This window comes from Thermobia domestica, chromosome 16, assembly GCF_964235325.1.
Source record: "Thermobia domestica chromosome 16, izTheDome1.hap1.1, whole genome shotgun sequence".
In the NCBI taxonomy this organism is placed as follows: domain Eukaryota; kingdom Metazoa; phylum Arthropoda; class Insecta; order Zygentoma; family Lepismatidae; genus Thermobia; species Thermobia domestica.
The window spans coordinates 19,494,276-19,510,366 of NC_137469.1; the positions used below are offsets into that span (position 1 = coordinate 19,494,276).

Here is a 16,091-nt window from a genome sequence, read left to right on the forward strand (position 1 = left end):
ACTGAACACGCAAAGACTGGATTTTTACCAGAAGGGAATCTTCAAACTCATGCCACGATGCGAGAAGTGACTCAACTGATATAGAGACTAGGAGGCCGTCGCTTCTCTTCAGACGAGGAGGTGAAACACTTCGTGACAACGTGGCTTGAACACGCAAGAACAGGATTTTTACCAAGAGGGAATCTTCAAACTCCCCCATGATGCGAGAAGTGCCTCAACCAATATGGAGACTATGTGGAAAAATAACCTAAGTATGTACTGTCTGGTGGCTGTATTGGTTGTATAAAATAATATACACACTTTTCACTGCAGGCTTTGTAACCTTACTTTCTGATCACTCCTCGTATTTACGTGAATGGCATACGCATACATTACGTCAAGGCGGTTCAAGCTTCCAAGTTGATGTTATTTTAGATGTTTGTGTACTTTCTTAACGTGGTGAAGGTTTATCTTCGGATAATATTTTGCGGAAAGAGGATATTAAAACCCGGAACCCCTTTTGCATACGCCACTGATCTGCGTGGACCTCTCGCCTCAAGAAAAAATTTCCCTGTCTGTTCCAAGAAATTTAATGAGCAAAACTAACCTAAGACCAAGTTAAGATCAAATCCACCCCTGATGCATTGAAAGAACATAGCCGCAAGAAATATGAATGAGTTACGAGTATTATGGCTAGTAAGGACTTGGACAAAGAAGGAGATCTTCCCAAGTAGTCCATCCATGCGGCCAGTACGATTGAAGACTTGCGGAGAACTGGTACTATATGAGCAACACGTGCATTTGCACGGGTCTGCAAATTTCGAGGGGCGGAAAATCTGTCATAACTATATTATTTAAAACAAATATTTCGTGTTGGAAACAAACTTCATGCTGATCGGAATTAAATTTACTAAACTGACCTACTTGAATACTACATTCTTAAATCATGTTTAAATCGCATTAGTTTAAGATCACATGGAGAGTGCTAAAGCAAATTGTCAAACAATTTCCAGCATTAAAAGCTAGATTATTGTCAAATACAAGAACTCAATTCTCTAACAGTAGTGAATACCTGTTCCATTTAGTTAGTTATTACAGTTTCGATATGAAAACTAGTCTTCTCTTTGTCACAAACAAGTTTTTCCTTTAAATAACAGATGTAGAAGGAAAATCAAGAAATAAAGTTAAAACAGCTAATTGCACTGGAATTGGGAATTGATGTATTGAGATTAAAGCTCGATATTGAATTCTATAAAAAGGATTACCATCTTTCGTATACAGGTATGTTTGCTTTATCTTTCACTAACATAATAGAGTATTATTTAAAGAAGAAAAACAGACACAACGAGATTGTATCTGTAGTGTTTAAGCTTTTCTGAGTGCGAGTACCCTTTCCCTCCCCTTCGTTGTTCATGATAGGGTAGCATACTCAAAATCGTAGCTTTAAAGATTTGTTCTTTCTGGAGAAAGGAGGCGGAAATGATTTAATTCCACGGAGCGAGAAGTTGCCTAGGGCCGGCGCTGACTAACACGTAATTGTTAGAACTATCTACATAACTATGAATACCCTACCGTTAAATATATCGTAGTGGCATTGCTAGTTATACAGTATATTCAAGGTTTAATTACATAAACTTGAATAAAATAAGGTATTGGACTAGATCCACTAGTTAAACGTTGTATGTAAATATTTTAAGTGTATCCTTTGACGCTAATTTTGCAACCTCGAACGAAAAAAACACGTGGTTTATGAGGAAAGCCTGCAAGGCCACCTGTTAAAATTATTGGACCAGAAAGAAGAAGAAATCCATCACGCTCATACTTGTTATAGGAACAGCAAAGGAAACACAAGAACAACCTAGTAGTACCATTAATAAAAAAGAAAGATTTTCGCCTCGCCGTGTGTAACATTTCTTCAATTGAAAGGGAAAGCAGTATGTTTTGTATGAAGAAGGCAAGTTATAAGGCAAGCGAAAGTTTTTAAGATGATTCTTTCTGTACTGTAGTACGGCGCGCGGCTTTGACAACTTTTTTTCCCTTTCTTTCAAATGTTTCGATGACCCCTCTTCAGGGCGGGGGGAGGAGGAATCGTGTGTGTGTGTGTGTGTGAGCTGTACTACTAGAACGAAAAAAAAAAAAGTAGCCACGCATCTTAATCGATTGCTCAATGGAGAGCCAGCCGGTAAGAAAGAAAGTTGACCAGGAAAAAGTTTGTGGTGCGTGTATATTTGTGTTAGTGAGTTACGTATTTAATTTCCTTTCGACATACCATAACACTTAAACTGCCTTTCCAAACAGAAAGAGGGGGACTGACGGGAGGTAACAGTGTGGGGTGGGGTGGGGTGGAGTGAGGTTCGGCAGTTAACTAGCTATCAATCAATAATTATTGTACACAACGATTTTTATTTTTATTTCTTTCCAGGAATTTTATTTTGTTCTTTCCGGATGAAAAACGAAAGGTAACAAAGAAATGGCGTGTCAGAGTTTTTTTTGATGCACATTTTTTTAAAAATAATTCCACTTGTGCATGACAGATACATTACCGAACCCGCGGGGACTTCAGAGGTCTGATCACTGCGAAATTAAAATACCGCTAATTTTACAGTAATTGTGATATCTTCAAATAGGTAAAAGATAATTGAAATATGGAACAAGAGCGCTCTAAACAATATTATTTTGCATGAGGAAACGTTATCACGAGTCACCTTGTCTGTTTGCAGACATTGAGAAACGCGAAAATAAATTCCGATTTTCCAAATGGCTGGAAATCAAAGCAGATAAGTGAGTCGTGATAACTGGGAAGCTCTTGTTCCACATTTCGATTGTCTTTTACAGTACCGGTAATTATGTGATATCTTCAAATTGTTAAAGTTACCTGTATTCTAATTTCGCCGTGATGGGTCTCTTTGGTAAACTTAACCTCACTTTTTCTTTAATTTTGGTTTAAAACTGGTACAAATTCGACAAACCACTTAATTTGACACTCCGCCTAGATATAATGATCGATATGGCGTTATTTATGTTAGTAAGGAAGAAGTAAACTTCGATTATCTTCCCACGGAAGCTTGAGTTGAGTTGATTTTCAGTTTAACGTCCTGTTCAGCAGCGAGGCTATATGAGACGTGGACCTACTGATTAACGTGGAATCCGAACCACATGAGCTCCCGCCGGGAATCGAACCCCACGGAAGGTTATCGAATATCGAAATATAGATTTTACTTCGAAGCCAGCTACTCGAAAAATGTGTAACTATTTTATGAAATTCCGAAATGATTCTAAATGAAGAATCAATTATGGTGTTTAAGAGTACGTAAAAATTAAACTACTTAAATCAGTAGCATCATTGCAGATATTGCCCGGGAAGGACAGGATTATCCACCGATATAGAGTTTCACGTTTTTTTTTTTACTAGTATATTAGTTTACAATTTATTAAGAAAGATGTTTTTTTCTTAAACTCAGGGAGGACAATTGGCTCCCCCTGCCCTCCCACAAATGGCGCCTCTGACTTATAAATGGGACGTGTTTTTTGTTTTGTTTTTTAAGGGACAATTTGAGTAGGTAAGGAGGGAATTCATATACCATTTTTCTAATTGAACTCATGAAAGAGTATGACGTGGGTAATTGAAATCATGAAGGGGTATGACGTATATAATTGAACTCATGAAAGAGTATGACGTGTGTAATTGAAATTATGATCGAGTATGGTGTATGTAATTGAAGTAATTAGTTTTTCTAATTGAAGTTGTGAAAGAGTATGACGTATGTAATTATTTTGGATTGATAACGCGTGGCAGATGGTGCCGCTGGCGCCATTACTGTCTGACCGTAATGCGAGTTTCCTTTATACTTTTTCCGCCCGTCTACTTTGTATATTACCGACTGCCGCACTGTATTGAATGTTAGCTTTTCGCTGGCGCCATTATTGTCGCGAGTTTTTTGCCCGCCCGCTTTGTATATATGCCGTTCGGTAGCCATGTACGCTAATGGTGTTTTTATTTATAGATACCGGCACAGTTTGTATATTTATTTATTATTGTAACTTAAGTAAGAAGAGAAAGTTTACGTACCTTTGATGACACGGCCGCTATTTTGTTGGCTATTTCCTGGTTGTTTGTTGTTGCAGTTGTATATAATTTATGTCCATATCCTAGTGTTATCTGTAATGAGAATAATTACACTGATTTTTCCATAAATAGGTAAATTTTACTTTTAGGGATGTTTTGTAGTGTTGCAGCGAAAACTAATTAGATTGTTGTTGACTTTAGTTTAGCGTTCCTTTTAGCAGCGAGGTTATATGAGACGTGGACATACTGATTAACGTGGAATCCGAACTACATGAGCTTTTGCCGGGAATAGAACCCGGGTTGACCACGCCAAAAGTTGCGTACGCTAACCGATTAGCCAGGGAGGAGCTCTATAGTGATTAGACTACGTATAGTTAACTATAATATAATTTTTACGTAATGAGACCAAGTTCTAATTAAGAATTATACTTTAATTTTTACTAGATTAATTATGAATTTACCTTGCACATTCTTTTATTTATATAATTGGAAATGATTAATAATAATTAACCTATAATACTTATATGTATATACTTACGTATGAAGAATTGAGCTTTGCCACTTCTGGTTTTTGATGGAAGGATTTGTTTTTCCAATATGGCGGCGTTGCGTGATTGTTGAACAGAGTTTCCACCATAGTAGGACTTTGAGATGCGAATGCGCGCGTTTTGCTTGCATTGTTTTTTTTTTTTTTTTTTTTTTTTTTTTTACACAATGCTAGCATGCTGAAGGCATGCTAGCCCCTTACAAGGGTTACGCCCTTTTCTCGGGAAGAGAAGGAATAGTAATATGGAAAGTAGGCAGCAGGGATGGTCTAAGTGATTTAATAATTTATATTAACTTTATTGATAATAAATTAAAGATTATGAAAGTAGTATAGCAGACATTATGGCCTTTAGCCATAATCATTAGGATCGGTGATGAGATGGAGATGAGACTGAGGTGCACTGAACGCCACAACACAGTAAAGGCAAGGGTTAGTTAGACGAATGCATGTTATCTTCCGATCCTGGGGCTGCTCAGGATCATGATGAGAGACACAATGAGCCCTGTTAGAAGAGATGGATTACTGTGCGTATGATGGGAAGATGTAGTGCGAATCTGAATGAATGGCAAAAGCAGCTGCGATATCTTGATCTGGATGATTTGGTGGGAGTGAATAACGGTATAAAGTAAAGAGGAGGGAGAGTGGCGGGTGGCGAACAGGATGTTGTGGAGCATAATCGATATCACTGTGTAGGATATCAAGGAAAAGGGGATGCTTCTGAGCCAGTCTATTGGTGATGTAGGAAAGTCGAAGTTTTTCAATGTGGTACAGGATGTGAGGAAAGGGGATGCGATCATACAGATCTTGTGTAGGACTGGGTAGCTTTATACGATATGCAATACGCAGGGCGTGTCGTTCTAGGATCTTCAGCTTGTTGTAAAAGGTTGAATGTGCAGCGACCCAAGCTGTGAACCCATAGGTGAGGACGGGTCGTAGGAACACCTTATATGTTGTCAGAATGGTATCTGCTCGTAGGCCCCAAGTTGTGCCAGAAAGTCTGCGAAGAAGATTCAGTCTATTGTAGGCTTTAGTGATAATCTGAGCTAAATGAGGACGCCATGTGAGGTGAGTATCGAATATAACGCCTAGGTACTTGACGTTTTTGGTAGGTTTGATGGGAGTATCAAGAACAGTAAGGTTCAGGCGTGTTGGGTTTCTATGGACGCGGGACCGTCTCTTAGGGTCAAGAAAAACTATGGCTTGAGTTTTCTCAGAATTTAGGCGTAATCGCCATTTCGAGCACCAACTAACAAAGATATCGATGGCAGATTGGAGTGCTGTGTTCAATTGATGGATCGTTTTGCCGAGAGCAAGAAATGCCGTGTCGTCTGCAAACTGGAAGAGATGTACATTTGAAGGAAGTGGAGGAAGATCGGCAACGAAGAGCAGATACAAAAGTGGAGATAATGCTGAGCCCTGTGGAACTCCGGAATGAATAAAGACAGGGTGTGATAAGGAGTTGTTTACAGATATGTATGTTATGCGACATGATAGAAAGTTGAAAATGAATCGGATGTAGCACATTGGTAGTTTACAGGACAGAAGCTTAAAGAAAAGCGCAAGATGCCATACCTTATCGAAAGCTTTCTCAAGGTCGAATAGAAGTAAACATGATGGCTGTGAGCGATTAAAGTGATTCGTAATGATATTGGTAAGGCGTAAGAGCTGGTCATGAACACCAATGCGAGGACGGAAACCTGCCTGATGGAGTGGAATGATGCGATGGCGAGAGAAATGTGGATGAAGTCTGTTAACAAGAATGCGTTCGAGAATTTTGCAGAAAACAGTGGTTAATTGGATTGGACGGTAAGATGATACTGAGGTAGCTGGCTTGTTAGGTTTTAGAAACATTAAGGTCTTGGAGGTTTTCCAATTGACGGGAATGATACCGGTACGTAAAATGAAAGTGAAAATATGCGCTAACAGGAGCAGTAAACAGAAAGGACTCTCTTTAATGTGACGGTAAGTGATAAGGTCCATGCCTGGAGCAGTGTTACGTTTGCGAGCTGTGACTTCACGAATTTCTAGAACTGTGATAGGCGTGGTAAGTTCGTGATGAGCTGGAAAGGTATGCTCTGTACTGGGTTGAAGATGACGAGATTCAACATTAAACGTATATGCAGGATGGCGTCGTTCAGATCTTTCAGGAGGAAATGGCGTGAAGATGGTTTGGAGGTGATTCGCAAAGGCATCAGCTTTGGCACTATCTGAGGTGAGTGGATGATCACCGTCAATGAGAGGATAAGGTGTTCGAGTGAGTTTGCCAGTCAATGCATTAAATCTCTTCCAGTATTTGGTAGGATGTGAAGTTGCGTCCAGTGTATTGCACGTTTTGACCCAGTTTCGAAGTTTATAGGCTATAACGTAGTTTCGAACCGTACGTTGGAGTTGTCGGTGATGGCGGAGAGCCTCCTCGTTTTTTGTACGTACGTAATCTCGGTAAAATTGTCGAGAACGTCTGATCATGTGAAGGTATTGAGGTGGTAATCGAGGACGCCATGGATGTACTTGCGAGGTAGGTATATTCTCGGCAGATGCTGTATGGATAGAAGAGGTGATAGTATCCAGCGCCGAGTATAGTTCATCCTCAGTATTTGGTGGCTCGAGATGTTCAATCTTAGAAGTGAGATGAACTCTGTAGTTATCCCAATTAGCTTTGTCAAATCTAGGGACCTCCCTCGGTGGAATGTTTACAGAACAGGGATGTCGAAAGGAACGTTTGATAGTTAACTTGACTGGAAGGTGGTCGCTGCCAAGAGGGTCTAAGACTTCGATATGGCATTTACCGGCAAGGGTAGTTGAGGTGATGACAACATCCGGTGTGGTATCTGAGACAGGGCGTGTTGATTTTGGAAGTTTATGCAGAATGCAAGGTATGCGTGTTGTAACGAAGTCCTGGAATTGAGCCTTCTGGTAAGCGGGTCTACTATGAATGTTAATATCGGCCATGATAATGAAGTGGCGAAAATTGTTTGCGATATACTGAAGAAAGGAGTATGGTATTGCATGGCCGGGCCGAACGTAGATGGTCGCCAAGGTGATGTATAAAGCTTTGAAGTAGACGGTTGTGATAAGATATTCTGGAAGGTTGGAAATAGGAGCTTGGAAAGTACGATAAGATAACTGAGAAGCAAATCCAATGAGTACGCCGCCATTGGCGCGGAGGGCTGGTGTTTGATTGTCGGCTCGAAAGATCTGGTATCCTGAGAACTTACAAGACATACGAGGTGTGAGATGCGTTTCGTTTAGTAGAAACGCTGATGCATGTTCTTCCAGAAGAAGTTGTTCGAAGAGACATTTATGTTGATTGAGAGAACTGATATTGAGAAAGATAATAACGATATCCATAAAGAAATTCATAATTTCAAACAGATGTTTCCAAGCGGGTTGTGTGAAAGTGAACTCGTTGACCTGTGTAAGTGGCATTGAAAGTAACGTTGAATATGCAGCGGGCAGCATACTGTACTTGTTGGAGTACATGCGGCCGTAGAAAAGGATGCACGTTTTGTAGCGTTAATGTGATGAACTGAAGAAGTTGAGATACTGTAACAGGCTGAGAATCAGGTGGTACATTGGAGGTAGGCGTGGAGTTGGTTGTTGGTTCACTTTGAGTGCGAAGTGGTGCCACTAAGTGAGGTTTATCCGGTGAAGGTGCGGGTCGAGCTTGACACTTAAAGCTATAAGTCGGGTGTTGTTCAGGACAAGCGGAGCACTGCGGTGGACGCTGCAGGTTCGGACAGGTACGTGTGGAATGAAGTCCAGCACAGTATCCACATTTCAAGTTATTCCTGCAGTTAGCGGTGGTGTGCGTGTTATATTCTTGACAACGCTCGCAACGGATTGGTACTGGTCGTGCAGTGCGTGATGGCTCGACACGATGCCGCTTGCGATAGATAAAAGCTCCGTTATCAAGTAGCTGGTTGATGGTGTCCTGCGTTTGAGATAACACTCGGACCATGTAAGTGGGACCTCGGTCGTTTCGAATGCGGATGCACTTGGAAACTTTGTACCCTTCTTCTGTGAGTTCTTGTAGAATCTCATCATCAGTAAGGTCAGGATTTACACCTCGTATGACCACGGAGAAGGCAGGCGTGCGAGGTGGAGGAGGCGGCTGTTTGATTCTCCGGTCAGTCAGTTTAGTGAGCTGTGCATTCTTGCCGAAAATTTCATAACTAAACTTGTTGCGAATAGTGGTAGCCAGATGTTGATCAGGAGATTTGATGATCATCCCATTTCTGGTGGCAACAATTTGTGAGATCTGAGCTCGCCGATAATATTTAGTGAGCTGAAGATAGATGTGCTTTTCGTTCTGATATTTCGTGTCAAAATTTGTAAGTAAGAACGAATAGATTGGTGGTTTTGTACTGTCAGAGAGCGACGGAAACTCTGTGTCGTCGATTCTAAGTCGCTCACTATCAGAGTCTGAGATGCTATCTCGGCGATGACGTTTCGGAGATGGTGTGTGATGGTGACCTATAACTGGAGATCGTGATCTTTCCGGGCTATTGTCGGTACGGTGTGAATCTCGGTGCCTACGTCTGATATCCGGATCTACAGAGACGGTAGGACCAGCTATTACCGTAGGAAGTCCGACATGTTGTCCTCCAGTCGCCATATTGGGTCAACCAGTTATGGGCTCAAGGCCCACTGGTCGAGATGAGATGAACAGCAATGAGAAGTGAGATGAGAAAATACGATGAGTGTAATGAGTTTCAAAAGACAAGGAACCCTTCGAAAGCGATAACTTTCGTCTATCCTGTAAGTGCCGTATATGTGTTATGCTCTCAGGTACGTATTTCAATACCTGGTCCTCGCTGACACACTAACAAACACAAGACAGGCTAGGTTTCTTGATGAGGTAAGTATGCTTGCATTGTCGTATAGATTGATGGTAATTAAAATTGTGAAGAATTTGATTGGGCGAAGTTGCATAGTTTAACATATTATTGCATTATGTGATTAATTTATATTATTTTTTTTGTTTTAGCATGTACTTAATTATTATAAAATTGAAATAATAATAATAGATAACGAGACATTTTGATAAAGAAAGCGGAACCCCACAGTACTACGATATGTACAACTGTGCTGCCATCTATTGGCAATAATTACAACTTTATTTAACAGCCACGTTATATGGGAGACTGATACAGAATGAAGGGGGCAGACTTAAGATGAATTACATGAGATTTAGATGTACAAGAAAGAGAAGAGAATAAAATAAATAGAGAAAGCTATTATTGTTTATTGAATTGAAGCACCATTTAAGCGTAATATATTAGTTTGTAATGAGGTTATTAAATTAGGTTTAACTGGATACGTATGCACTCTGTAGGGTTGTTTATTATTTATTTAGGATTTTTATTTAATAATATGGTTTGTAGAAGTATATTGAATTGCTATAAAATAGAACAAACTTATATTTTATTTGTATAGATGTATTTAAGATTATATTCGGGTGCAGTTTTAGTATTGGTTTGCGTTAGCGTATTGAATGTGCGGAACGGCACATGATGGATTTGGAATGGGCGGAGTATTACAATTTATACGTTGCTTGGGAATTGTTTAGTATTGGTTTGCATTGATGAATGTTGCACATATTGAGGAAATGCTGAAGATTGTTTTTTATGCTAATTGGCACTACGATTTCCACTTGAAAGAATTAGATAAATAATAGCTTGAAAATATTTTAAATTGGATTACGGTATGGAGCATAATATTTAAGTATATTGTATTTACTGCGAACTAGAGTATATATGTAGCTGCTATTATAGAATTAACAAGTACCAGAGATAATTATATTGTTTTTATTTACCATGTATTGAATTATAAGAATATATATTCATTATAATATTTGATAACAGTTGGGAAGCTTTATATGGTGATTGATTTTTACGTGTGGAACTGATTTAATTTGAAGCAACAGCAAATACATTTGACAGGTAATTGACGTATTTGCAACTATTGAAATGGGTATAAAATGCTTTATGTATGTAAAAATATTTAATATTTTTTGTTTGTAAAGTATGAGGCAATTTTAACTGCTAATGTATAACATTACAGATAGGGTTTTAAGCTATTTTAGAATGAGCTTAGGAGATAACAAAATTATTATGGAATGAGACCAGCATGATGCATAGGGAAGATGACATGTGGAATGTTTGGGAAAGTTTTATTATTTTAGGAAATAATATATTAATGAATACAATGGGTAATATTTTTAAGAGAAACCCATATTTTAGTATTGGTGTACTATTGAAAGCATGAATCAACAATTTTGAAGGCATAAGACATAGGCAAAGACTTGTATTTACTGGTGTTATTGTTTTACATTTACCGGAGAGGATGTTGCTGCCATTATGTTAAAACAGTTTTGAATAGATTTGAATTATTGGAATATAGTATTTTTTATACCTAGGGACTTATTTATAAATACAACTTATGAAATTAGAATATTATCGATTGAATTATTTACAATGTATATAATTATATATATTTTAATGTTATTGACTAGTTATTTAAAATTTAGACGAATTGTACTTTTAGTGCTGGAATGGTATATTTATATTTGTATAGATCATGTACTAATACGGAACACATTGATTAGCATACAACTTTGCAGATTATATATTTGCGTAGACGAAATTATGAAAACTGTTGATTTTTAGTATTCAACGCACTTACACGAAAATAATTGTACAATTAGAAATTGTTGAAAGTTTTGAATGGGCAATTTATGTATATGCGTGGTGTTGTACAAGTATTTGGAATATATGTATTGTATTGTGTTATCAACTATTGATACAAATATGGCTGAAGGATCTACGTAGTATTTGCGTTTGCGACAATATAAAATGTTATGAGAATGACATGATACCACGTGATTGTCAGACTTGCATTATATAGTAATTAGATTTATGTTTTATTAAGATATAGAGGTACATATTACGCATTAATATAGACACAGATTGATTTATTTTATTTTAGGCATGAAAGAGAAACCCCATATATGGGCGTTGACTGTGGAAAAACAGAGACGTGTGTACACTACAATTTTCCATTAGTATCTGAAAAGTTACACAGAATATAAACCTTCATCCAGCCTATGAGGTGGGTGCTCTTTGACTTGGCTATGGAGGCGATGCAATTCATGTTTTTTTTTTTTTTTTTTTTTTTTTTTTTTTTTGTGGTACGGGAATAGGGTAACATTGAAAGTTTTATTCATCTTATTGCTTTATCTTTATAAAATAAGTTCCTACTCCCAGCCAGTAGAGGGTTACGCCCTCTCTTTGGCATGCAATTCATGCTTAGAGCAGTTAAAATATGGGATTATATATGGGAACTTATATGCGAAAACTTGGTAGACAGAACATTTTTTTTGTCACTTATTTAAAAAACTATTGTATAGTTACAAGAGAATTTTGAATCGATTTTAATTTATTTAGGAACTACCATATACAATATTATAATTATTTACGGTGAATGCGGTAGCAACACATGATGGCATGAAAATATGTGGAGCCATCTATTGTATAAATTGGAAACACAATTATGACTGTACTCGATAGAGGCAGACGATGATGAATTACACACTTGTAACATTTTTGATAACTACATAAAATGTTATGAGAACGACATGATACCACACGAATGTCAGACCTGCATTATATACTAACTAGATTTGTTTTATTAAGATATAGGTGTACATATTATGCGTTAATACAGACACACAATGAATTATTTTATTTGTACATGAAAGAGAGATACCACATATATGCGTTGAATGTGGAAATGCAGAAGCATGTGAACATTGCAACCTAGCATTGTCATGTGAACAAATACACAAAATATAAACTTTAATGTAGTTTATTTTTAATATTTATCAAGAGTTTTATTCCCATTCAATGGATGGTAGGATCGTAGAAGGCAATACCTTTTTTTTTTTTTTTTTTGTGGCCAGAATTTTAGTTTATATTTATGACACTTAAAATATGAGAGTATATATATGAGAACGTATATGCGAAAAAATTTTGTAGACAGAACTTTTTTTTACTTATTTAAGAATGCTGTGTAGTTACAATAGAGAATTTTGAACCCGATTTTTAATTTATTTAGGAACTACCATATACAATATTATAATTATTTACGGTGAATGCGGTAGCAATAACAGATTGCGTGAAAATATGTGGAGCCATCTATTGCATAATATGGAAAACACGATTATGGGTGTATTTGATAGAACTACCCGGTGATGAATTACACACTTGTAACATGTGTGATAACTACATAAAATGTTATGAGAACGAGATGATACCACACGAATGTCAGATTTGCATTATATACTAACTACAGGGTGGCGCGTATTGTATCTACCAGTTGCAGTTGGCAACCCTGATCAAATGCGCGTACGAATGCTGCGCATGCTTACGGCACTGAATAGCAGGGCCTCTGGCAATTAGTTTACCATGGAGCGGTGGTCTGTGCAGACGCGAATTGCGGCGGTGGAAGCCTTTATCCGAACCGGTTCTGTCAGTGAGGCTCAGCGGGCACTGCGACGAAACAGTGATGATCGCCATGTTGCTATACCCGAGAGACACAGTATTCTGAGATGGGTGAGACAGTGGCGGGCCACAGGTAGTGTTGTGAACCGGAAATCACCAGGTCGTGGACGAAGTGTTCGAACAAATGTAAACTTGGAACGAGTGCGCGTAGCGATGGAACGCAGTCCCAAACGTTCAGCACGGCAACATGCACGAACATTACATTTGACACGACGTTCATTGGGTCGTTTGCTGGGTGATTTGAAGTTCCATCCGTATAAACTGCAGGTGGTACAAGAGTTGAGAGCCATTGATAAGGAAAACAGACTCAATAACTGCCAGAACATTCTTGAGTTGATTAACCGAGATCCACTGTTCCTCCAACAACTTTTGATGTCCGATGAAGCAATCTTCCACCTGACTGGGTATGTTAATAAGCAAAACTTCCGGTATTGGTCTCAGGAGAATCCTCGTTCATTACATGAAAAGCCTCAAGGTAGCCCAAAAGTTGTGGTATGGTGTGCAGTTGGAATGTGTGGCATTATTGGTCCCTATTTTTTTGAGGATGACGCCGGACATGCAACAACTGTAAATTCCGACCGCTACTGCCATATGTTACAGACGTTTCTCATTCCGGAATTGCAGGAAAGGGGTGTGATCAATAACGTTTATTTCCAGCAAGACGGTGCTACGGCACACACGGCACGCCAAAGTATGTCTATACTCAGAGAAACATTTCCAAACCGCGTGATATCCCGATTTGGCGATGTCTCATGGCCATCCCGTTCCCCAGATTTAACAGCTCCTGATTACTTCCTCTGGGGATATGTTAAGGAAAGGGTCTTTGCCAATCGCGTGAAGACAATTGACGAACTGAAGACTGCCATTCGTCATGTGATAAGTTCCATTCCACAGGATACGTTAATGCGTGTGATGAATGCCTTCCCACGTCGCCTGCAGCAGTGCATCCAGGAAAAAGGCGGACATTTACAGGACGTTATTTTTAAAGTTTAGTGAGCTCCTTCGACAAGTGTTGTACAGTGTACAAATTGCCAGTCCATATACTTATATTCCATAACAGTTTTGCATTAAAACTTGCATAACACACCTTTGTATTTTCATTTGAAGTTGGTAGATACAATACGCGCCACCCTGTAGATTTGTTTTATTAAGATATAGGTGTACATATTATGCGTTAATACAGACACACAATGAATTATTTTATTTTGGCATGAAAGAGAGATACCACATATATGCGGTGGTTGTGGAAATGCAGAAGCATGTGAACATTGTAACCTAGCATTGTCATGTGAACAAATACACAAAATATAAACTTCATTGGAACTTATACGTTTGTTGTTCGTTTGTTTGTTTATAGCTAGTCATATTGACTTGTACCATTTTAGAGGGTTACGCAGTTTTTAGGGAAGAGTGATGTATAATTGGAGGATTTAAGGATTGTGTGATGTTTCATAGAAGTTTTTATTACATTATAATAATTGCTAAGGTCTTAAGGATCTTTCCAATCCTTAACATTTGCTAGGAAATTAACGAGGAAATTGCAGTTAGTGTAGTATTGTATAGAACTGGAAGAGTAGAAATATGGAAAGAATAATGAATATGTACTGATAAAATATATTATACCTGTATATTGTGAATGATGAGCATGAGGGATGAGGCGAGCTGTGCTAGTATATCACAGCACAGAAGTGTTAGACAGATGAAGTTTTTTTTTTTTTTTTTTTTTTTTGCCTAGGGGCTGCTTAAGCTTTAATGTAGACAATGGGAACCCTGGTAGTGGTAGATGGATTTAGTGTACAAATAATGGAAATATGAGTGGCAGATGATCATGAACTTGATAATTTGCGAGGCACTACTGATTAAAGGGGGTCAGGAGGTAGATTGTAGCAATAGAGAGTATAGACCAATGATAGCGTTGGAGGATAATATTAACATGGAGAAGGATGGATGGAGAGCTAAAAGGTACGTAGTATTTTAAAGTAAGGGGTTATGGGTTATAACGAGAGCATATGCATGCGAGACGCAAAGTTTTAAGATGAAAATGGAGTTTAGGAAACTGAATTTGGTTGCACAACGTTGCTGTAGGACTAATCAGTTTGACTCGATATGCAATGCGGAAAGCACATTTTCCCAACATTAATAAGTTTTTTGTAAACTGTGTGGATGGTTTTAATTCATGCAGCATTTTCGTAAGTTAGCACAGGACGTAAAAGACTCCTTGTATGTATTTAGAATTGTGTTTGCTTTCAGTATTTAGAATTGTGTTTGCTTTTAATATCCAGGACGTTTGCTGACATTTTTTTTTTTTTTTAAATAAGTTAACTCTATTGTATGCTTTTTGCGATTGTTTGAAGATGTTTTTAACTGAGATGTTTAGTGAATGTGAACATTAACTAAGTTACACTTGAATGTGCTTGGATGAGAGCTTGATTTAGTTTTAGGGAAAGGTAGTTAGGATTTTTATGGATTTTTGATGTTTTACGGAGGAATGAAGATGATAATTTGTGTTTTTTTTTTTGTGGCGTTGATTGCTAGTGTTCATTTGCTGCACCACTGAAGAAAACTGTTAATTATTATTTGTAGAGCAGTGTTGATGGATTGGATACTAGATTCTAACGCAAGAAAAGACAGTGTTGGTGGTATATTGAAAGACCTGAAGTTATCAGGAAGTGGATACATATTGGGAACATAGAGAAGATAGAGATTTGGTGACAGAGCAGATTTTTTGAGGTACTCAATAGTGAAGGAAAATAGGATGGGAGAAGCAGTTATATATTGAAATATATGACAGGCGGTTGATTTAAAATCTTGTATATCAGTTTTATATACGAGATAGGAAATTGAAGATGAATTAATGTGTATGCAATTGTGCGGTGTTTTATTCTGTTAAATATTTTTGAGTTAAATAATACAACACATGTTGGTTTGATCTAATTAT

At 38.0% G+C, this 16,091-nt stretch overlaps 2 protein-coding genes across 6 annotated transcripts in view; one reads left to right on the plus strand and one right to left on the minus strand.

Annotated features, from left to right (window-relative positions):
* Positions 1-4,701, minus strand: part of LOC145672941 (very long chain fatty acid elongase 4-like) — a 511,227-nt gene extending 506,526 nt beyond the window's left edge. The window contains exons 1-2 of the mRNA XM_081742171.1: positions 4,584-4,701; positions 4,049-4,138 (exon numbers count right to left, since the gene is read on the minus strand). Coding sequence (XP_081598297.1) covers positions 4,049-4,138; positions 4,584-4,682 — 189 coding nt within the window. The 5' untranslated portion in view covers positions 4,683-4,701. The remainder of the gene's footprint in view (positions 1-4,048; positions 4,139-4,583) is intronic.
* LOC145672942 (very long chain fatty acid elongase AAEL008004) overlaps positions 1-16,091 on the plus strand; it is a 576,849-nt gene that overhangs the window by 413,751 nt on the left and 147,007 nt on the right. The window lies entirely within an intron of this gene.